The 19866-nt window shown below is 34.8% G+C and overlaps 6 protein-coding genes across 11 annotated transcripts; 3 read left to right on the top strand and 3 right to left on the bottom strand.

The window, feature by feature from the left end:
• Positions 1 to 43: 43 nt before the first annotated feature.
• mRpL24 (mitochondrial ribosomal protein L24) lies at positions 44 to 1449 on the bottom strand. The gene is made up of 6 exons (XM_089868407.1): positions 1206 to 1449; positions 1045 to 1136; positions 884 to 979; positions 714 to 817; positions 511 to 647; positions 44 to 247 (listed from the first exon to the last, which is right to left on the bottom strand). Exons 1-6 carry the CDS (start codon positions 1396 to 1398, stop codon positions 111 to 113), a joined length of 759 nt encoding a protein of 252 aa, XP_089724533.1. The 5' UTR covers positions 1399 to 1449; the 3' UTR covers positions 44 to 110.
• A 498-nt stretch (positions 1450 to 1947) lies between these two features.
• On the top strand, positions 1948 to 4051 carry LOC149692609 (endonuclease 8-like 1). Its single transcript, XM_089868393.1, has 6 exons — positions 1948 to 2360; positions 2430 to 2564; positions 2639 to 2758; positions 2815 to 2951; positions 3543 to 3698; positions 3760 to 4051. Exons 1-6 carry the CDS (start codon positions 2059 to 2061, stop codon positions 3957 to 3959), a joined length of 1050 nt encoding a protein of 349 aa, XP_089724519.1. The 5' UTR covers positions 1948 to 2058; the 3' UTR covers positions 3960 to 4051.
• On the bottom strand, positions 2369 to 6116 carry LOC149692608 (uncharacterized). Of its 3 annotated transcripts, none has more exons than XM_089868362.1 (5): positions 5864 to 6116; positions 5632 to 5804; positions 3983 to 5578; positions 3740 to 3819; positions 2369 to 3692 (listed from the first exon to the last, which is right to left on the bottom strand). In XM_089868362.1, the coding sequence occupies exons 1-3, from the start codon at positions 5991 to 5993 to the stop codon at positions 4169 to 4171; spliced, it is 1713 nt and encodes a 570-aa protein (XP_089724488.1). In that variant the 5' UTR covers positions 5994 to 6116; the 3' UTR covers positions 2369 to 3692; positions 3740 to 3819; positions 3983 to 4168. The 3 variants fall into 3 exon arrangements, with proteins under 3 accessions (XP_089724488.1, XP_089724490.1, XP_089724489.1); XM_089868364.1 differs by having other exon boundaries at positions 2369 to 3632; XM_089868363.1 differs by having other exon boundaries at positions 3748 to 3819.
• A 257-nt stretch (positions 6117 to 6373) lies between these two features.
• LOC149692607 (peptidyl-alpha-hydroxyglycine alpha-amidating lyase 2-like) lies at positions 6374 to 10471 on the top strand. Of its 2 annotated transcripts, XM_089868392.1 has the most exons (8): positions 6374 to 6816; positions 6906 to 7433; positions 7486 to 7661; positions 7718 to 7834; positions 7906 to 7978; positions 8058 to 8265; positions 9037 to 9338; positions 9409 to 10471. In XM_089868392.1, exons 2-8 carry the CDS (start codon positions 7281 to 7283, stop codon positions 9523 to 9525), a joined length of 1146 nt encoding a protein of 381 aa, XP_089724518.1. In that variant the 5' UTR covers positions 6374 to 6816; positions 6906 to 7280; the 3' UTR covers positions 9526 to 10471. The 2 variants fall into 2 exon arrangements, with proteins under 2 accessions (XP_089724518.1, XP_089724517.1); XM_089868391.1 differs by having other exon boundaries at positions 6374 to 7433.
• A 139-nt stretch (positions 10472 to 10610) lies between these two features.
• On the bottom strand, positions 10611 to 17303 carry LOC149692606 (peptidyl-glycine alpha-amidating monooxygenase B-like). Of its 3 annotated transcripts, none has more exons than XM_089868356.1 (16): positions 17183 to 17303; positions 16517 to 16666; positions 16296 to 16450; positions 16129 to 16214; positions 15981 to 16058; positions 15796 to 15912; positions 15549 to 15715; positions 15065 to 15115; positions 14554 to 14992; positions 14352 to 14475; positions 13959 to 14291; positions 13806 to 13885; positions 13410 to 13732; positions 13251 to 13347; positions 12912 to 13169; positions 10611 to 12439 (listed from the first exon to the last, which is right to left on the bottom strand). In XM_089868356.1, exons 2-16 carry the CDS (start codon positions 16646 to 16648, stop codon positions 12228 to 12230), a joined length of 2652 nt encoding a protein of 883 aa, XP_089724482.1. In that variant the 5' UTR covers positions 16649 to 16666; positions 17183 to 17303; the 3' UTR covers positions 10611 to 12227. The 3 variants fall into 3 exon arrangements, with proteins under 3 accessions (XP_089724482.1, XP_089724483.1, XP_089724481.1); XM_089868357.1 differs by having other exon boundaries at positions 10611 to 11817; positions 17090 to 17248; XM_089868355.1 differs by having other exon boundaries at positions 17090 to 17246.
• Positions 17304 to 17424: 121 nt separating this feature from the next.
• Positions 17425 to 19341, top strand: LOC149692605 (3-ketodihydrosphingosine reductase-like). The gene is made up of 8 exons (XM_089868394.1): positions 17425 to 17566; positions 17635 to 17724; positions 17784 to 17843; positions 18267 to 18428; positions 18505 to 18780; positions 18854 to 18937; positions 19004 to 19105; positions 19186 to 19341. The coding sequence occupies exons 1-8, from the start codon at positions 17441 to 17443 to the stop codon at positions 19294 to 19296; spliced, it is 1011 nt and encodes a 336-aa protein (XP_089724520.1). The 5' UTR covers positions 17425 to 17440; the 3' UTR covers positions 19297 to 19341.
• Positions 19342 to 19866: the final 525 nt, after the last annotated feature.

Raw genomic sequence — 19866 nt, 5'->3', positions numbered from 1 at the left:
AGCGGATATTACGGTAGAGGGAAAATTAAAAACACAAGAGTCGTAAGGTTTAACGAAATTTATGCGTAATTTCAAATATTTAATCGACACAATTTTATCTATAAATTAAATCAATACCAATAAGTATCAAATGGTTTTCTATCCTCTTTTATACCCATTTCTTCCATTATTTCTTGCTGAAAAGTCATAAGTTTTGGTTCAAAGGTAATTTTTTCAACATCAATAGCTTTGGTATCTTTATCTTGTTCTAAAATAGATCAAATTTTGGGTTTAAAAAGCTAAAATTCTTAATCCACCTTATTCCCTTTCGCAGAAAGTTAGGCTTAGCTCGGGATTCATGGGGGTGAGAAATGGGAAGAAATTCGTCTGTCGTCTGCTACAAAAGCCTAAAAAATATGTACTGTAGCGGACGACAAACTAATTTCTTCCCGTTACTCACCCCCATGAATCCCGAGCTAAGCCTAACTTCAGGCGAAAGGGAATAAGGTGGATTAAGATTCATTTTAGTACCTGGGTAATACGCTCTGTCTTTATAATCCATTGTTTCAAGAGCAGTTACTGGTATGGGAATAATACGTCCTGTTCTTACAGAGATTCTAACTTTTTCACCATCCTCTGCAAACCTCCATTGAATTTCAGTTGCTTTGCTAAAATTAATGATAATTAAAGATAATTAGTAAGCATTGAAAGTGGCTCAATTAGGCTAAGCTTACTTGTCAGATGGATCAACCAAAGCTATTTCATCAAGGCTTAGAGGTTGTTCATCTTTGTACATAATTCCTGGAAAATTATCTGTTTTCCCCATATATTTATAGTCCTAAATAAAAGATAAAGTGATTATAATTAAAATTAAGAAGTAATTAAGCAATATTAGATATCTTACACAGTTTAGACCTTCCACAGTCACCCAATTCCTTTCTTTGACAACATAATTTACAATTCCTTGCTTCCCTTTATCTTTTCCAGTCAGAATTTCAACCTGAATGGATCATATTATAAGTCTTTCAAAGGTAATTTAATTTAAAATGCAATTAAAGATCTTACCCTATCCCCTCTTAAAACTGGAAATTCTAAGATTGGTTTAACAAAGAATTTCTTGGCATTCATTCCAATTTCATTTTTTTTCTTAAACTCATCTGTACAAGAAATTATATTTAAATAAAAGGGGATTATGCCTAAAAGGGATAATGAAGGTTCCAACTAACCTGTCCATGGGCGATCCATGCCATACTCAAATTTGGTTTTTCTAATGGATTTACGTAAATATTGCCTTCCCTTTGGAGTTTCATATTCGGTAAAATTCTCCTTCATAACTCTATCTATGTATCTTTGAGGCAAATTCGCGAAATTTTTGGGTAATTTAGAATAACTAGTAAATAAAAGCCGCGTTAACCTCATGTTGCACCCTTGATTTAAAAATTTGTCGCGACCTTTTGGCAGTGTCGTCTGCTATCTCAATCCCCAATTCCCTATTGGTTAACGGGTGAGCGTCACCAGGGTTGCCATATTGGGCTGGAAAGCCGCCAATTGGGCTTCTTCTCAAAAATATTGGCTTGAAATAAAAGGGTTGGCTGTTGGCTGGAAATTGGGCTTGTCGGGGTTTTTCTTTGGCTTTCTGTACTTAAAATACCGCCAATAGGCGAAGATCATTAGAATGCCCAAATGGTGCTGTCAAACCTTTTGAGCGGCTTATAATTCGTCAATTCATGATTAAATAAAATGGTTTCATTTTGTCTTGGGTTTTAAAAATGGTGTCAGTATAGAATATGCATTGAAATTTCTGAAAGAAAAACTAATTTCAAATTTTCACGATAAATTTTTGGCTTGTTTTTGGGCTGGATAGCCTAGATCTTAGGCAGTTTTAGGGCTTTTTTCGAAATACCGATTGGCGGTTTTTTGGGCTTGTTTCCAATTTGATTTTGGCGGGTTGAAGGTTTTCAGTCTGGCATCCCTGAGCGTCACCAAGGCTTAATTTTTGGGAAGCCAACGCACGTGTTTCTTCAACACGTGTGCCCAAACCAAACCAAAGTTTATTAGTAAACAAATAAATAAATAAACATGCCTGAAGGTCCGGAGTTGCATTTTGCCAGTAATTTCGTTAATGATGTTTGCAAAAATCGTGTTTTTGGGGGAAACCCAGTTAAATCTGATGTTAGTAAAAATCCCGAAATTAATTGGCCTTGCAATAATTACGTAATTAGCTCAAAATCGCGTGGAAAAGAGGTTATGCTAACTTTAATGAATAAAACCAAAGGCTCCAAAGCTATCCCTCCGGTGCTGAAAATATTATTTCATTTTGGAATGTCAGGAAATTTTCAACTCACAACCGTTGATAGTTTACCAAAACATGCCCATTTAAGGTACACAGTTTTAAATAACAAAAGTTTTATTTTTAAATGATAAGAGAGAGAAAAAAATTAATAATACAGGTTTTACACGATAAAAGAAGATCCTCAAATGGTTCTTAGTTTTGTGGATTTTAGAAGATTTGGTTCATGGGCCGTTACTGATAATTGGGGAGCTGATAGAGGACCTGATCCTGTATTAGAATATGATTTGTTTAGGTATCATTAATTAACTTTAAAGTCATTTAACTTAATAATTAAAAAGAATTAACATCCTTGGAATATTTTACAAGGCAAAATGTATTATCTAATCTTGAAGATAACGTATTTAAAAAGTCTATCTGCGAAACAATGTTGAATCAAAAGTATTTTAATGGAATTGGAAATTATTTGAGGGCTGAAATTTTATATAGGTATTAAAATGAAATTAATCTATTTGATTGTTTAATTAATAAGTAATTAATTTTAGAGCTGGAATTAAACCATTTGAGGAATCTTTAACGGTTTTAGAAAAGATTTCAAATGAAGATCAAAAGATTAAAAAAGAAAATCCTGATCTTTTACAACTTTGTCGGGATGTAATGATGGAAGCCATTAACTTAAAAGGTTAATTAATTAATTAAAGGGAGGGTGAAGTAGAAAATCAAGTGATTTTTTATCGATTTTTCTACTAATTATAAGACCAGTCTGCATAGTGAAACATTCAGGAAATACCAGCTCCGAATGATTTTAAAATTCAAATTAGGTTCAGATTTTAAGGATAATTTTAAACAAGGACTGCCGACCAATCGCGTAACGCCCTGCCTTTTTATTAACAAAATTCTCGTGGCATGTTATGTGTTGAATGAAATTTATCACTAGATTTGATAAAATTCGCGCGCGACGTGATAATCATGGCGCGAGACATGGAACGTGCCACGAGAATTTTGTTAATAAAAAGGCAAGGCATTACGCGATTGGTCGGAGGACCTTCTTTACAATTATCCTTAAAATCTGAACCTAATTTGAATTTTAAAATGATTCGGAAGTATTTCCTGAATGTTTGACTATGCAGACTGGTCTTAAAATTAGTAGAAAATCGATAAAAAATCACTTGATTTTCTATTTCACCCTCCCTTTAAGAAGTTAATTCAACAACGGGTTTAAACTTTAGCTTAAAGTTCAATTAAAACACGTTTGTTTCTTCCCCTCATTTAGTTTCTCCGTACATTCCTGGAGGAGATAATGAACAATTCCAGCCTTTTATGAATTGGCTTCAATGTTACGATAAAGAAGGAATGTATAACACTAGAGATAGAAACAAAAGAACAATATGGTTTAATGGAAATGACCCTGGTCCTTTGGCCCCTAAAAGTAAAAAAAACTGATTATTTTAAAAGATAATTAATATTTACCATATCACATTTTTAATTAGATGCTAAAGTTAGCAAAAAAGTTTCAAAATCATCTCCAAAAAAAGAAAATTCAAAATCTCCTGTGAAAAAGTTAAAAACAGAGGTTAAAAATGAAGAGATTACGAAAAAAACGAAAAAACCAAAAACAGAAGTTAAGGAAGAGTCCCCGAGTAAAGAAACCAAAGTCATAGCAACAAGAAGATCAACAAGAAACAAATAAACAATAAAAAACATTATACTTACATTATATTTTGACCACTGTTTTATTTTTAACGCAATAAAGTTTTTAGAGTTTCATATCTTAAAATATTATTAAGATTAATCTTTTTGATTTTGATTTAAAAAGAAGAGAAAAAAAAATTAAAAATTTGGCAATTGGTTTCCCCATTTTTTTTTTTTTTTTCAAACATCTAACGAGTGACTATTCAATCAATTGAAGGCAATATTCATCAAAGCTTGTTGACTTTGCAAGAAATTATTCAATGGACAATTAAGTCTCATTCTCAACATTGTATTCTTAATCTTCCAAACATCATTAGGATTGACTGGATCTTTAATTAGGATAAAGACGTGTTCAAATAATCCGGCAGAGATTGGCATTTGATGCATGATCCCGTTAACGGTAACTTTAACAACACCGTGACTGTTATAGTTAGTTTGAATTGATTCCAGGGCGGGAACCATGTACAGTCTATTATCATTTAAGACGTGTTTAAAAAACAGAAGAATATTACAGGCTCCTTGAATACAGGCTGATTTTGAGTTCCGATCGTTTCCTTCGGTGTAAACTTCTATGGAACAGTCAGGCCAAAAATTATCAACCTCTAATGAATGAACTGGAAAATGTGGTTCATTTCCATTCAGGGTTTTATAAAACCAGTTCACGAAACAGTTTCCAAGTTCCCTAATCTTCTCACAAGGTGGAGATTCATTTACTACAATGTTATATTCGTTAAATTCATTGTTTACTGATGGATGTTGTCCTTGTGTGGAGTTATAAACTGTATTTTCAATGTTTATAACCGGAGCGGGTTGAGAAACAATGATTGGATGAATTATGGGTTGAGATTGTGTTGTGTTGTAAGGCACTATGTTGTTATTTAAGGCATTTGGTTGTTCAAAAACTTCCGTGATTTGTACAGAAGATCCTGGATTTTGTTGTTGAATAAATGGTGCTTGGGGTTCTTCAACAAATGGGATTCCATTGCCATGTATTATATTTTGATTAGGAACTTCAGGATGACGTTGTTGGGGTTCAACATGAATATGTTGTTGGGGTTGGGGTTCAATATGAGGTTGTTGTTGTGGTTCAACATGAATATGTTGTTGAGGTTGGGGTTCAACATGAATATGTTGTTGAGGTTGGGGTTCAACATGAATATGTTGTTGAGGTTGGGGTTCAACATGAATATGTTGTTGAGGTTGGGGTTCAACATGAATATGTTGTTGAGGTTGGGGTTCAACATGAATATGTTGTTGAGGTTGGGGTTCAACATGAATGTGTTGTTGAGGTTGGGGTTCAACATGAATGTGTTGTTGAGGTTGGGGTTCAACATGAATATGTTGTTGGGGTTGGCGTTCAACATGAATATGTTGTTGGGGTTTGGGTTCAACATGAATATGTTGTTGTGGTTGGGGTTCAACATGAATATGTTGTTGGGGTTGGGGTTCAACATAATGAGGACGAGGATGTGGTGGTTCAACTTCAACATGATGTTTTTGAATTGGATGTTTGATATTAGGCTTAACATCTGTTGGTTCTCTTTTAATGTTAGGTTGAGTCTCACGTAAACCAGGACGAACTAATGGTTTGGATTCAAATTCTTCTCGAACTGCATCCTGTCATTCCTTACAATTAATTACATTTCAACTCTAAAGCAAAAATATCTTACCACGCTCCCCCAGAATTTAAGACAGGCGTCGATAAGATCCCTTTTATCTCCGTTAATGGAGACAATAACTCCAGATTCTCTTAAGTATTGAAACAAAAGTTCGCGTTTTATCTTTTTTCGCCTTAAAAGGATCGACGGTTTATCGCAATACATTATAATGGCGTTAATTGCGTCTAGAATCAATTAAATTTATTTCTTTTTTAGGCTAAAATCATTAATTTAATTAATTTACCTTCTTGATTTTCGGGTTTCACAAAACCCTTAGTTGTTGTGAAAGTTAGTGACAACAAATCTTCCAGTGTCATCATTTGAAGAAGCGTCCTTACGCCCACTTCTTCCGTTTCGCTCAAGTTTCGATTCATTTTTTTACTAATTGTTTTAATTACACAGATCAAACCGCACACGTCCGACCACCATTATCATGGCACCCACACTCACTCGTCACTCCACAGTCCACAGGGCCGCGATTCTGGCGGCAAAGACGGCAGCTCACTCTGAGGCTTTTAGCGTTATCTATCGGAAATCTGTAGGCCTATATTTGAAAGCATTACTTTAATTGCTTGATTTTTATCTAAATTTACAAAATGTCTTTTTCTACCGAATTTCATAATAAGAATGAAAAAAAATTTAATAAAAATAATTATGCAAATCAACCGCTGGCCGGATTTGCCACGGGTTCCCGCTAGAGGCGCCGTTTCTCACACGCTAACTTATATTCTGCAATGACAATGCGATAAAGCAAAGAACAACACATGTACTATCAGGTCGGGAGAGTGGCGAACTCCTGTAAGCCAAGCTTCGAGGCGACCGAGAATGAAGGAATACGACACGTGTTGGTCATCCTACCCTTAGGGTGCCGACTGCCCCGTGTCCGCCGGAGGTGACTTAACCCCAAAAACCTTTCCGTCACCTCCCAAGTAAACTTCACTTCTTCTTCTGCTTGGGCTCTAATTGCCCGAGACGATATCATCCTTGTTTCTACAACATGGATAGTACTTGATGAGATAACGGCATTGCGCGTCGACGACATGCAGTTCGACCAACGGTGGCAATGCGTTAAGAGTTGGTCATTATGACCAACTCAGTTTTTGATTGATAAATTAAGGAAGGATATGAGGTTTATTTGGCTAGTTACTACAAAGGTGGCGGTGACCGATTTAAAATTCAGCATTAATTTCCAAATTAGTCTGTATAATTGCAATCATTATTTTAATTGCTGATTTTTACATAAACTATCGAATTTCAAAATAAAAATAAAGATTTTGAATAAAAAGTTAAAAACATAATTGAACCGCTGTCGGGATTTGAACCCACGCGAATTCACAATGGTATGACGTCAAAACCCGTACGGCGGCGTAATACTTTGGTGTACCGAGGGTTGAACACTAGTACAGGGGCACTCCGTTTCCATGGCAACGGTCCATAGGAGAAGAGAGAAATACGTCTCCATTGATCTTTCTATAAAATCGCAATAGAAACGCTGGAGGAGATGATGCTGAAAGGATGACTTAAATTCGCGTTAATTAAATTCGAAAAACTGTTGTTTATTAATAAATAGATTCGGGAGTAGAATAAATAATTTAGAAAATAGATAAAAATAAACTTCAAACTCATTGAAAATACTAGAAAATTGCTAGAAATTATAGCATATGGCTGGAACTCGGGCACTCTCCATTTCGATATCAATCTTATTTTTTGTTTTGGATGCTATTTCCTTCGGAAATAGTTATTTATATCGCGTGGACCCTAGAACCGATTACTACGAAAATTTGCAGGAGTTTTTCAACGAATACGATGAAAAGGTATGAAATATGGACAATGTTATCGAGTTTCTGACCATTGGTCGCGTTTCAGGGAAGAGAAGCCCAGAAACAATGGCCTAAAACTGTGGAAATTGAAGAAAATTGGCCCGCGTATATTGACAACGCAATTTTAGAATTTAGCGGAGTTGCCATTGATAACAATGATAAAGTTAATCTGATTCATAGAGCGGATAGAGTTTGGGTTGCTGGAGCGAGTCCGGAAGAAAAGTATTTCAATTAAAACTAATTTAATTAGGATCATCTTAAAACGCTGTTAATTTCAGTTCATTCAACGATGATAACATCTTTAATTTCATTAAAAACGGGCCAATTTTGAATGACACTATACTAGTTTACGACCCGGAAAATGGAGCGTTGATTAGCTCTAGAGGAAAAAATCAGTAAGTCCTTCTTTAATAAAACTTCATTAAAATTAAATAAACTTAATTAATCTTAATTAATTAAATTTTAGGTTTTACATGCCTCACAGTATCACTATAGATCACGAAGGAAATACTTGGGTTACTGACGTAGCTTTACACCAGGTTCAATTTAATTAATTAAACTAGATTAAATTTTTAATTAATCGTAATTAAAATTAAATTGGATAAAAATTAATTCCAGGTTCTGAAATTTTCTCCCGATTCCGAAAAACCTAGTCTGGTTTTGGGCGAAGCTTTTGTTCCTGGAAAAAGCGACAATCATTTTTGCATGCCAACTAAAGTGGTCGTAGCCACAAACGGAGCCTTCTTTGTTAGTGACGGCTATTGCAATTCTAGGGTCTTAAAATTTTACCCGAACGGAACTTTGGACCAAATAATTGGAACTAAAGGTTTAATCCAAAATTATATCGTGGATAAAGGAATCGCGCTTTCACGCTATAGGATAGGCAACTCCCTATCTCTGACGGCAGCTTATTCCGTATATACTCTATTCCAGCTTCGGTTGTCTGCACGCGCAAAGCTAGGTCTCTATGTAACGTAGCTTCACACGTGCTGACAAGAGACGAAAAAACGAAATACATTCAAGATTTAAACCTCGAGATTTTGGATTCTGAACACGAGTATTTCTTTCGTCTCTTGTCAGCACGCGCGAAGCTACGTTACATAGAGACCTAGCTTTGCGCGTGCAGACAACCAAAGCTGGAACAGAGTATATAACCAGGGATAGATTTAATTTAGAAGTAGGAATGGAGAACGGTTAGTATTTACTTCAGTCCGGCTCATAGACTCCAACACGTAACGTAAAGTTTAAATTATCTTATTGGCTCACTTAAACTACGTTTTGATGACGTTGCCGACGGGGACGGCGAAAAATGCGTAGTTCCTTTTTACCTCTGTCGCTATGACCCGCCTCTTCTTTCATACCCCTCCGTCCCGTGGAAGGGGGTCCGGGACTTTGACGCGCGCCCACATTACTCTGTTCTCCATTCCTACTACTAAAATTAAATCTATCCCTGATATAACGAATAGGCTGTCGTCGGAGACAGGGAGTTGCCTATCCTATAGCGTGAAAACGAATTTCCAGACTCGCATTTTTTATCCACGATTATATACCCTAAGTAATTAGTCTAATTAATGCCGCGTTTTCTCTCCCTTAAAAGACTGGTTGACAATTCCTCACGATTTGGCATTGGACGAAGATAAAAACCGCCTTTGCGTGGCGGACAGAGAAAACTACCGAGTCATTTGTTACTCGGCTGGTTTAAAAGCAAATACGAGAACCGGCATTCCATTACAGTCCATAAACGCGCCTAACATGGGCCGAAGTTACGCCATCGTTTTGAACGGCGACAACGTTTTCGCCGCCGTCGGTCAAAGCTTCCTACCGGACGTTCCCAATCAAGCCATACTCTACGCTAACCTTCCGACAAAAACTCTGATGAAATATTGGCGTCCTCCGCAAGTAAGTTAATTAATTGACATTAAAAACTAAATTAACTACTCCCGATAATAATTAATTAAATTTTAATAAGGAAATGAAACAACCTCATCAAATGACCATATCACGCGACAAAAAAACCTTGTATCTCGTTGACGTTGACCCCAACGCGGCGCAAAAGATTTTTAAATTAAAACTAAGCGACAAATAAAAAAAAAATACGAAAATATATTACAAACCTGAAATCGAGGTGGTTTTAAACCGTATTTTTAAAGTAGTTAAATGTTTAAATTAAAGTTAATCCATGTTAATATGTACAAAATTAAAAAAAAAACAGTATGTATGGTGCGTATTAGTGTATATAAAAATATAGGGTGTTATAAAAAGGGGTAAGTATAGACATAAGTTCATAAGATATGTTCCCTATAAGTTTGTTAATCTCTGGTTACAAACTGGAGCTTGTAATTTTGAAGTGACTGACGTAGGTCATAGATTAGATAGGTAACGCGACGCCTGGTGACTTGATGAGCTGTCAAAGGCTTAGTAATTCAGACTAAATAGCAAGATGGAAGTTCTGAAAAATTAATTTAACCGAGTGTAGGACTTCAATTCTCGCTTGTCGTTCTACTAGAACTAGCTCGAGCTCGAGCTGTAAATCTCTTAAGCCTTGTTCACACTTTGAAACAGTTTTCAGGTTTTAAAAGGTCAAAGTGTAACATTTAATAGCCCCTTCCAAAAAGTTTGACTGCCTTGTGCATCTTGTTGTTTAAGTTCTTCGCGCACGCGCACTTGGAGCTAAAAAAACGTCATATCTAGGTTGTGAACTAGGCTATGCGGGGAAACTGCTTCCTATTTGTAGGAAGAACTTAACTGACTCGGACTAAGAACATTTTTTCAAAACTTTTTGGAAGGGGCTATTGTTAACCATAGAAATATTTCACGAAAAAATGCAATTATTATTTTGAAAAAAATGATTCGTCCTTCTCAAAACGGTTGGAAACGGATTCAAAGTGCCAAGTGTGAACGTGGCTTAAGTAGCATTGCGAAGTAAGGGTAATGTCATACTTATGGAAGGAACATATCACTTATAAACTTATGGTATAGACCGACCGAAGTACATTGGGATGGTTCCATGAAAAACGACCCTCCCCCCCTTTTTACTTGTAACACCCTGGGAGGTAACGATATCATAAGCCTATTACACACCCAAAACGTAAGTCTATTATCTCTTTGTGATAACTTATAATAAACTTACCTAGTTATGTAAGAAGTACGAAACAAACAAAAAATTGACACTTTTACAAGATAAACATTTATTTCAAAAAGAAAGATTTTAAAACAGAACAGAGAAAAAGAGAGACGACAACTAAAAAAAATACTGTTAAACAGATCCGTAATTAAAAACTAAGTACCGAGTAAAACCCCCAAAAAACAAGAATGTAAAATTCCAATATAATCAAACGTAAATTGTGTATAAGTGAAAATAACATTAAAAATAACAATAAAGAAAAGAAAAAATAAACATTGTCATTTTTGGTGTTGAGATTCGTGAAGAAAAAAAAAACCCGATTAAAACTAATTAAAAATATAATTATAATTATAGATAGATTAGATAATATAGTTCACTTTCTTTCTTTGACTTTCATTAATTCACATTTGTTTTCAAATAAATAAATTAATTAATTAATTAATTATAATTACAGATTAAATTAATATACAGTATAAATTAAATATTTTTAAAGATTGCGATTGTTAATCTTAATTAAATTTAAATTTAATTTTTAACTAATTTTTTTCTTAGCAATTTCTTAGTCATACGACTGCCCTAATTACCTTAAATATTAATTAAGTTAAACGCAATGCAATTAAGGTACCAGGGAAGGGGGGGGGGAAGAGGTCATGACCTCAAGATCATCCATGACTCAAGTCATGATAATCAAAACGTACGTACCATAACGTACATTTCATTAACGTCCAGGAGGAGATATGTGGCACAGTAGGTATAGGTTAATCATTAATTAGTACGTCTATTAAATTAATCTATATATATAGGAAATACCGCGTCCTAACTTAATGTCAGTGAAATGGCCCATTTTTTCGGTAATTTTCTCTTAATGACTTTTTTTTTACATTATGTGAGCAATACACAGGTGTTCTCACACATTGATTGACACACGCGCTAATATACATTATATTCAATTACAGTCTTGAAAGTGGCCTAATTCCCATTAAAAATCAGTTAAAAATAGGTCCTTTCCAAGATTGTAAGTGACTATAGATATAGTTGCGGGTTGATTGATATATAAGCTTTGTTTTTAGATAATTATTTACACCATTTTTTTTAACTACCACCCATATTTATATTAACTTCATTAATTAATCTTAATTAAAATTAACTATTTATAATTAAAAAACCATTTTTTTTAATTGGTCATTTCAGAATCAGGAATTAAGGAATAAGCCTCCTTATTAATGGCTGCGTCTGAGATTGGTTTAAATATGCCTGTTAAAAATTAATTAGTTTTAATTAAAAACTAATTTTAATTAACCGCGTTTTCCGTTTGTACCGTTTTTGTTCATTAATAATACTAGGAGATTTTAGGGCGTAAGATTGATTGTACCAGCCCTAAACCGTAATTAGTGAGATTTTAATCTAACATCACAACCAATTTTCACTCTCTACTTCAAAAAACGTGTTTGTTTAAAAAGCTCGAATATAGTGACCATTCGTGCACCGTAACCTTTTTTTTTGTAATTTGAATTAAATTAATTTAAATTAACTTTTAAGTAGTAGTTTAAGTCTCTTTGTCACAAAAAGAGAGTCCCGTTTTATCAGTTCATGTAATATATATATTATATCGAATTAGTATCAAAACTATAGAATTAGTGTTTCGAATTAAAGAATAATAATATTTAAGCTTTTCTAATGGCCGCGTTAAATTCCTCAATGTCCGAATCACTTTTATCTTCTCCGTCTAAATCACTTTCGTCTAACGCGACGCGATCGAATCCTTTATGAGGATTCAATAAACTACCGATATTGAATTTTTCTTGGGAGGTATAAGGAGCTCGATAGCCACCCAACCAACCTTTAACGTGAGGTAACGAACAATGTTGGAATTTTCCTACAAAAAGGTGTGTTTTTTGAAAATCAACGCAGTTTTCTTTTTTTAAATAAAAAAAAAAACTGTTTGATTCTAACCGTCAGCAGGGTTCGGACTAAATTTTTACATTGAAAACTCAGGGATGACTTCTCCCTGAGCAAATTTTTCCAATGTCCCTGACCATTTTAAGGTGTGTTACCACTAACCAGAGTCCACTTCATGGTCATACCTGGCCCGTATTTGGCATTGCAAATTGCAATTATGGTTTGATATACACCAAACCATAAGTAACAATAACGACCAAACGAAATCCCTGACCTATCCCTGATTCTTTAGGAAGAAGCTTTAAATCCCTGACTCCCCCCCCCCATTTCCCAAATCCCTGACTTATCGGTCCAGGTTCAGTACGAACCCTGTAACGGCATGGGGTGACAGGAGGCAAGACTAACTACTACGCGTTGCCATAAATCAAACAATTAAATTCGGTACTTACCCCTCTTCTTCAGACGAAAGATGACTGTTATTAAAATAAGCAATAATACAGGAATACCCAAAAGAGCCATGATAACCATTGAAGTAGCGAAATTGCTGGCTTCAGCGACGACCGAACTACTTGTCAATGGTTTCTTTGGAATTAATCGTTTAGGAGCTTCGGTTTCCGTTTTAACCACCACCGTGGTCTGTGGCGACACAGCAGGTTTTTGACTTTCAGTTGTCACATCTAGAACCTTTTTTGTGCTTTTGTGAGTGGCTAAAGTTATAAAAGAAAAGCGTGTAGATCAACGTAAACCACGAGAGGAAATTTGACAAGTTGAAAAAGGACAGGACAGACCTTTTTCAAACTTCCAAATTTCATTTGGTCCAATTTCAACAACGTAAAAGTTTTCGGCATTATCTGAGACGGCGATATCGTGAGGTTGAGAGAATGTCTGCAATATTTTATTTAGTAGGCGTTAGGCCTGTTTCCTTGACGAATTGTAATATAATTTACCCCTTGTTTTGGAGTAACAATGTTTAGCATGGCCCGCGATGTCAGATTAAAAACGAAAGCCTGAACAGGATGAGTGGCTGGACCTAAAGCATTCCCGCAAACGGAATAAAGAAGACTTCCTCCATCTACATCGGCACCCGCTACCGAAAACAACCTTCCGTGAAATTCTTTCCTGGCAATTTGGAAACTAAATTTTCCATCCGATTTTGTAAAACATTGTATTCTTCCATTTTCCCGATCTGCCACGCATATTAATGTCTCTTTTTGGACTAATATAACTTTATGGGGTATGAAAAAAGTGTTTGGTAGCGGTGGATACACTCCTAATAAATTTAACAGCAACAAGAATTAATTATCAACGCGATAATATCCCCTATTAATTAATTAATTTCATACTTTGCTGTAAACTACTTTCACCAAATTGACTAATATATTTTCCATCATTACTGAACCTTACGATTCTCGTATTGCAATAACTATAAATATGGTTGGAAAACAATTAACCCATAGCTGCAATTGCTTGTTGAAAACTTTAAAATATGTATATACCCATCGGCAATGAATATATCTCCTTGACTGTCAATAGCAACACTTGCCGGTTTACAAAAATGATTTTGATCATTTCCATTTACAAAGCGTTCCCCTAAAGTTAAGGCGGCTTTCGTGTCACCCTTTTGCGGGAATTTAAAGATTTGATGTAAAGCCACATCGGTAATCCAAGCGATTCCATTTTTATCTATCGTTAGACCATGAGGAAGGTAAAATAGACCTTCACCCCAATGATGTAATATTTTCCCGCTTATTGGGTCTAAAGTTACAACAGTATATTCCGGAATTGGTCCATCATCAATTGGTAAGTAGTTGTTGGACAAATCAAATGAACTGAATAACTATAAACATTAGTAATTCAAAATTTAACAAAATTCAACTTTGGTAAATTACTGTTCATTCCAAACGTGGCTTCCTCTATGAAATATAACCACATTTCCATCTGTATCAAAAGTTACTGCAGTAACTTGGCCAAATTTAACATTTGCTTTTGGCCAATTGGAAACTTCGTTATAACCTAATAATATAAATAATAAAATAAAAAATTACAAATTACCCCCCCTCTTTCTTTCAAGACAATTAATTAAAAACTTGCTATAATTAATATCAAATTCCAATTCTTCATCTTGAATTTTTTGACGATTTATATTTAAATCAAAATCGGTATTTTGAAACTCTTCAGAGTCAGGGTCCATGAGATTACGATGTAAATTTGTCTTTTTAGTTAAATTAATTTCCGATGGTAAATTCGGGGTGTTTTGGGATGAAACAATTTGTTCCGTGTCCGAATGAGACGCGTCATCGGCTAATTCTTCTAAGAGAGGGTTTCTGGGTAAGGGAAGGTCATTCCCAATTGGAAGCCTATATGATAGGCTAGGAAATAAGTTGGAACCACAACTGGATTCCGGGAGACTGGTCCCTCTTTCAACTTCGGAATAATACATTAAATACAGATTGCACATTTCGTCTTTTGACGTTGATCCCATGACTGTCATTTCGTCTTTTTGTGACGAGTTAAAAGTACACCTGGCCAGCTAAAACCATAGGCCAATCCCAATTTTATTAGCAAGAGCTATTTAACGTTCTAAGATAATTGATTTACACACCAGTGTATCGTTTTTTGAGATTGTTTGAGTGTGTTCCATTGGAAAAAAGGCCTACGTAAAAATTACACAGAATTGACAACAGTGCATGGGATAAAGGACACCAGAAGTGAGATGAGACTAGAAGTAAAGGGCTCTAGCATTGATAGTAGATCCTGGCACTAGTGAACAAATTTGAGGATTTTATGCCGCTTCCCACGCGCCTACACTACTGAGAAAAAATTGGTCGAGTTCCAAAAACATTTCCTATCCCCTTCTCCTCAACCTAAAGCCACGGATCACGGACGCGGGTGCTTGAATCTAGTTCGGCCGTCTACCACCGCGAGCGTCTCACGTTTTGGAAGGAAAATTCAGAAACCGCTACCAGAGGGCCAACCGTTCGTGTGTTATCAAGAATATTCACTTTCGCCGAGTGAAGAATTTGGTTAGCTCAGTACTTCTGGTCTCATCTCACTTCTGAGGACACTTAGTGAATAATATTATTTACTTGAGGCCACTGAGGATTGCCTTTCGCTAATAAACTGAATTTATCAGTACTACCATCGTATTTATATCCACTGACTACAACGCCTAATTTATGCGTGTGTACTCTATACGCGAAGACATATATTGGTCTATCTGAAAGGTAAGGACAAGAAACGTCCACCGATACTTCTAAAAAGTGAGTGAAAAATTTGATTTTTTTAATTGAAATATTTTGAGTCAGTTTATAATTGAAGAAATAACAAACGCACTTGGTGCTCTAGGAGGTATAACCGCACGAGAATTGGCTAATATGAAAATTCCTGCCGTATATTTTTGCTTTTTGTTTGTTAAACGTAACGATAACCCACTATTATCTTGAACACCATCTGAAAATTTGTCGCTTAAAATTTTTCTGAAACCTTTTCTTCAAAGGGGTGGGGATTATTTAATTTACCAGGTAACTGTTTTGCATAGTGGACTTGTAAAATTAAATGGGTTACGGAGGTCATTTGACCAACGTGAAAACCAACATCTAAGTAAAAATATTGCCATTTTACTTTCAAACTGTCTAAAAACACTTTGTAACTTTGTTGTCAAATTACCATGGGGCATATTTACAGGAGGGGCGTTTCTTGCCCAAGCAAACATTATAGATACCCCCTGATGTAATCCTTGATGTCCACAATCCCTTTGTATTTTTGTAAATGCAATTTTTACTTTACAACAGAAACATAATGCTATATCCAAAGTAACTAACTAACTAACTAACCAGAAGTTGGGATATGTTTTAGAACTATCTTCGGGGTAATTACTGCCAAACAAAATCATATGATGTGCTCTAGAGGCATTGGCATGAGGTTCAAATCCAACTATAAATGCTTCATCAACCGTTATTGGTTTAGAAGTACAAAAGTACTGATCAGCCTAGATTTAATTGTTCTTGGTTATAAATTCTCTAAATTTTCAGGACAATTTTTGTTTTGTATTCACCATGGTAGGCTGAACAGATGGCATGTTAATGTTAAATGTGTATTCTGAAATTTCTCCTTTCACACATAATGTATAGATAATTGAGATTAACGTGAATAAATAATTTAATTTCTGCATTTTGAAAGATGGCATTTTCAACTTTGAAATTTCCTAAAGAAAGCTATTTGTTAGACAACGTGAAGGTGCCAAAATAAGGCCACCTAGTCTAACATTAATTGGTGTTGTTAATGGCAATGCTGCGCGATGGTTGACAATTATGTCAAGGTTGACAACAACAATATTGACAAATAAAATGATGGCATATGTTACCATAATAACATTACTATACAATTTTATTGTTACTGTATGCTTAATATAAACAAACACGGAAAACGCGACAATAATTAGCTACACGATAAAAAATAATTAAAAGGTCCACGTGTTAACTGAAACTGCAACTAAGAACCAAGGCTTAACGTCCATAAAAAATAACAATGAATGGCAGTAGACCATGAACATTTTTGAACAAACAAAAGATCAAGGCTTAGCTGAAATATTCCCAACACCAACGTATTTAATTAAAACAATTTTTACCTGAAGGATGAAAGGTTATCCGTTCATTTTAATATAGATGCACTTATTAATCCTTAATTTCGCTTTTAACCGGTAAATATTTAATTTACTCACCACTATAATTAAAAGAAATTCTAAAGCACGGTACACAAAGAAACGCGACCGAGCGACTCCGACCCAAAATTTCTGAAAGTAATTCTGCGCTGTTAAGCCTCGCGCTGTCAGGTGACAGGTCACAGGTCACGCTTGAGTACATGCTGCCGAGCGAAAAATAACTTTGTTGGGTGTACTTTGATCATTCCGCCCATCCCGGTGACATCTTGTTAAAAAAATTTAAAGTGTAGATTTTACACGTGGTTTTAGTTTAAACCAATGGAGTTGACAATATTGTACTTAATTATTGGATGTAGTTCCGCTTTATGTATGGTACTTTACTTCCTTAAAAAGAAGAATTTTATCAAAAAAGAAAATGAATTGTTGGCAGGAAAACACGTACTTGTAAGTTTTAATTGTCATAATTAGTTTCAAAATAGCTATAATTAGTTTTAATTGTATCTTTTCATAAGATAACCGGTGGATCTCAGGGAATAGGCAAAGCTATTGCTAGTTATGTTGTTAGGAAAGGAGCTAGTGTCAGCATATTAGCAAGAAATCAAGTAATTAATTCTTTATTAGCATTTTAAAAATAAATAATAATTAACTAAATCGTCTTAAGGACCTCCTTGATGTGGCTAGTAGGGATCTACAAAGAATAGCTTTGCACAGCCCATCTCAAGTAATTTAATACTTATTAATTATGTCAGAAGTGAGATGAGACTAGAAGTACTGAGCTAACGAAATTCTTCACTGGGCGAAAGTGAATATTCTTGATAACACACGAACGGTTGGCCCTCTAGTGGCGGTTTCAGAATTTCCCCTCCAAAACGTGAGACGCTCGCGGTGGTAGACGGCCGAACTAGATTCAAGCACCCGCGTCCGTGTTTCGCCGCTTTAGGTTGAGGGGAAGGGGGTAGAAAATATTTTTGGAACTCGACCAATTTTTTCTCTCTAGCGTAGGCGCGATTGAAGCGGCGTAAAATCCTCAAATTTGTTCACTAGTGCCAGGATCTGTTACCAATGCTAGAGCCCTTCACTTCTAGTCTCATCTCACTTCTGATTATGTTAATGAGTAATATTTATACTACACATCATTACCTAGAAAATTCAAACATATTCAGTTGATATCAGCAAAGATTATGACTTAGTTGAAAATGTAATCACTAAGGCAGAAAATGAAGTTGGACCAATTAATATTTTAGTCAACTGTGCTGGCACATCCATCAGTCGTAGATTTGAAGATACTTCTATAGAAGAATTCAAAGTATAGTTATTAATATATTTTTATTGATAATTAATCTAATGTTAATTAAAAGAAGTATTCAATTTGACATTTATAGAGAATGTTAAATATCAATGTCATTGGAACGGTACAAGTTACCAAAGCTGTTCTACCAAAAATGAAAGAACTTAAAAATGGCAAAATTATAATTGTATCCTCAATTGCGGGTCTCTTTGGAATGTATGGATACTCGGCTTATTCAACTTCAAAATTCGCCTTATTAGGTTTAGCAGAATCATTACAAATGGAAGTTAAACCTTACAATATTGGAATCACGGTGGCTTTTCCACCTGACACGGATACACCCGGATATAAAGAAGAAATGAAATCAAAAGTAAATAAAAATAAACTGATATCTAATTCAAAATTCCTTTAAAAATAATTAATATTTAATTTAATTTATTTAGCCAATGGAAACTGCAAAAATCAGTGAATCAGCCGGTCTCTTCACTCCTGAACAAGTAGCAACTCAATTAATGAAGGATTCCATAGTAAAATTAGTTTTAATTGCTGAAAAATTAATTAGATGATTCTAATTATAATTATTTGTTTATCAGATGGGCAACTTCACCAGTGTAGTAGGGGTGGATGGCATGCTAGTTAGTACAGTTTGCGCTGGTATGATGCCGGTTTCATCTATATTTAACCTGATCTTTGAGGTAAATTAACCTTTGAACCCCAAACAACTTTAAAAAAAAAGAGCTAAAGTCATTTAAATTTTAATTTTTGTTTTCAATAGGTTTTAACTATGGGTTTATTTCGTATTGGGGCATCATTATTTCTATACTCTTGCGATCACGTGGTCAAACAATGCGCTGTGTCTAGGGAAAAAGGGAAAAAAATGGAATAAAATAAATCAAATAATATTTTGAATTTTTTATCTATATTTTTTTTAATTGTAACTTTTTTTTTTGTAACATTGTTTTATTTTTATTTTTATTTTGTAAAATTTAAATTTTATATTATAATTCATTATTTTGTTACCCTAAGTTTAAAAATAAAAAAATTAACATTTAAAGTAACATAAATTCATTAAAGGGAGGGTGAAGTAGAAAATCAAGTGATTTTTTATTGATTCTTCTACTAATTATAAGACCAGTCTGCATAGTGAAACATTCAGGAAATACCAACTCCGAATGATTTTAAAATTATTTCAAATTAGGTTCTGATTTTAAAGATAGTTTTAAATAAGCCCCTCCGACCAATCGCGTAACGCCCTGCCTTTTTATTAACAAAATTCTCGTGGCAGGTTCCGTGTCGAATGATTTGATAAAATTAGGCGCGCGACGTGACAATCGTGGCGCGAGACATGGAGCGTGCCACGATAATTTTGTTAATAAAAAGGCAAGGCGTTACGCGATTGGTCGGAGGACTTTCTTTAAAATTATCCTTAAAATCTGAACCTAATTTGAATTTTAAA

The sequence above is a fragment of the Phalangium opilio genome, unplaced genomic scaffold, assembly GCF_054372755.1.
Source record: "Phalangium opilio isolate 3A_F unplaced genomic scaffold, DU_Popi_V2 ptg000024l_1, whole genome shotgun sequence".
Classification (NCBI taxonomy): Eukaryota; Metazoa; Arthropoda; class Arachnida; order Opiliones; family Phalangiidae; genus Phalangium; species Phalangium opilio.
This window is presented reverse-complemented; position numbering and strand designations above follow the sequence as displayed.

What these genes read in the sequence shown, in the direction of transcription:
- LOC149692609 (XM_089868393.1), top strand. Translation starts at nt 2,059, where the DNA reads ATGCCTGAAGGTCCGGAGTTGCATTTTGCCAGTAATTTCGTTAATGAT. An exon ending in TTAGAATATGATTTGTTTAG is followed by an intron (nt 2,565 to 2,638) that starts GTATCATTAATT and finishes ATATTTTACAAG; the next exon opens with GCAAAATGTATTATCTAATC. An exon ending in AGGGCTGAAATTTTATATAG is followed by an intron (nt 2,759 to 2,814) that starts GTATTAAAATGA and finishes AATTAATTTTAG; the next exon opens with AGCTGGAATTAAACCATTTG.
- LOC149692605 (XM_089868394.1), top strand. Translation starts at nt 17,441, where the DNA reads ATGGAGTTGACAATATTGTACTTAATTATTGGATGTAGTTCCGCTTTA. An exon ending in GCATATTAGCAAGAAATCAA is followed by an intron (nt 17,725 to 17,783) that starts GTAATTAATTCT and finishes AATCGTCTTAAG; the next exon opens with GACCTCCTTGATGTGGCTAG. An exon ending in TATTTAACCTGATCTTTGAG is followed by an intron (nt 19,106 to 19,185) that starts GTAAATTAACCT and finishes TGTTTTCAATAG; the next exon opens with GTTTTAACTATGGGTTTATT.
- LOC149692606 (XM_089868356.1), bottom strand. Translation starts at nt 16,648, where the DNA reads ATGCCATCTTTCAAAATGCAGAAATTAAATTATTTATTCACGTTAATC. An exon ending in GCAATCCTCAGTGGCCTCAA is followed by an intron (nt 15,116 to 15,548) that starts GTAAATAATATT and finishes ATTTTTACGTAG; the next exon opens with GCCTTTTTTCCAATGGAACA. An exon ending in AATTTGGAAGTTTGAAAAAG is followed by an intron (nt 13,170 to 13,250) that starts GTCTGTCCTGTC and finishes TTATAACTTTAG; the next exon opens with CCACTCACAAAAGCACAAAA.
- LOC149692607 (XM_089868392.1), top strand. Translation starts at nt 7,281, where the DNA reads ATGGCTGGAACTCGGGCACTCTCCATTTCGATATCAATCTTATTTTTT. An exon ending in CTGACGTAGCTTTACACCAG is followed by an intron (nt 7,979 to 8,057) that starts GTTCAATTTAAT and finishes AATTAATTCCAG; the next exon opens with GTTCTGAAATTTTCTCCCGA. An exon ending in CCAAATAATTGGAACTAAAG is followed by an intron (nt 8,266 to 9,036) that starts GTTTAATCCAAA and finishes CTCCCTTAAAAG; the next exon opens with ACTGGTTGACAATTCCTCAC.
- LOC149692608 (XM_089868362.1), bottom strand. Translation starts at nt 5,993, where the DNA reads ATGAATCGAAACTTGAGCGAAACGGAAGAAGTGGGCGTAAGGACGCTT. An exon ending in GAAACCCGAAAATCAAGAAG is followed by an intron (nt 5,805 to 5,863) that starts GTAAATTAATTA and finishes AATTGATTCTAG; the next exon opens with ACGCAATTAACGCCATTATA. An exon ending in TTAAATTCTGGGGGAGCGTG is followed by an intron (nt 5,579 to 5,631) that starts GTAAGATATTTT and finishes AAGGAATGACAG; the next exon opens with GATGCAGTTCGAGAAGAATT.
- mRpL24 (XM_089868407.1), bottom strand. Translation starts at nt 1,398, where the DNA reads ATGAGGTTAACGCGGCTTTTATTTACTAGTTATTCTAAATTACCCAAA. An exon ending in CAGTTTTAAGAGGGGATAGG is followed by an intron (nt 980 to 1,044) that starts GTAAGATCTTTA and finishes TGATCCATTCAG; the next exon opens with GTTGAAATTCTGACTGGAAA. An exon ending in AGACAGAGCGTATTACCCAG is followed by an intron (nt 248 to 510) that starts GTACTAAAATGA and finishes GATCTATTTTAG; the next exon opens with AACAAGATAAAGATACCAAA.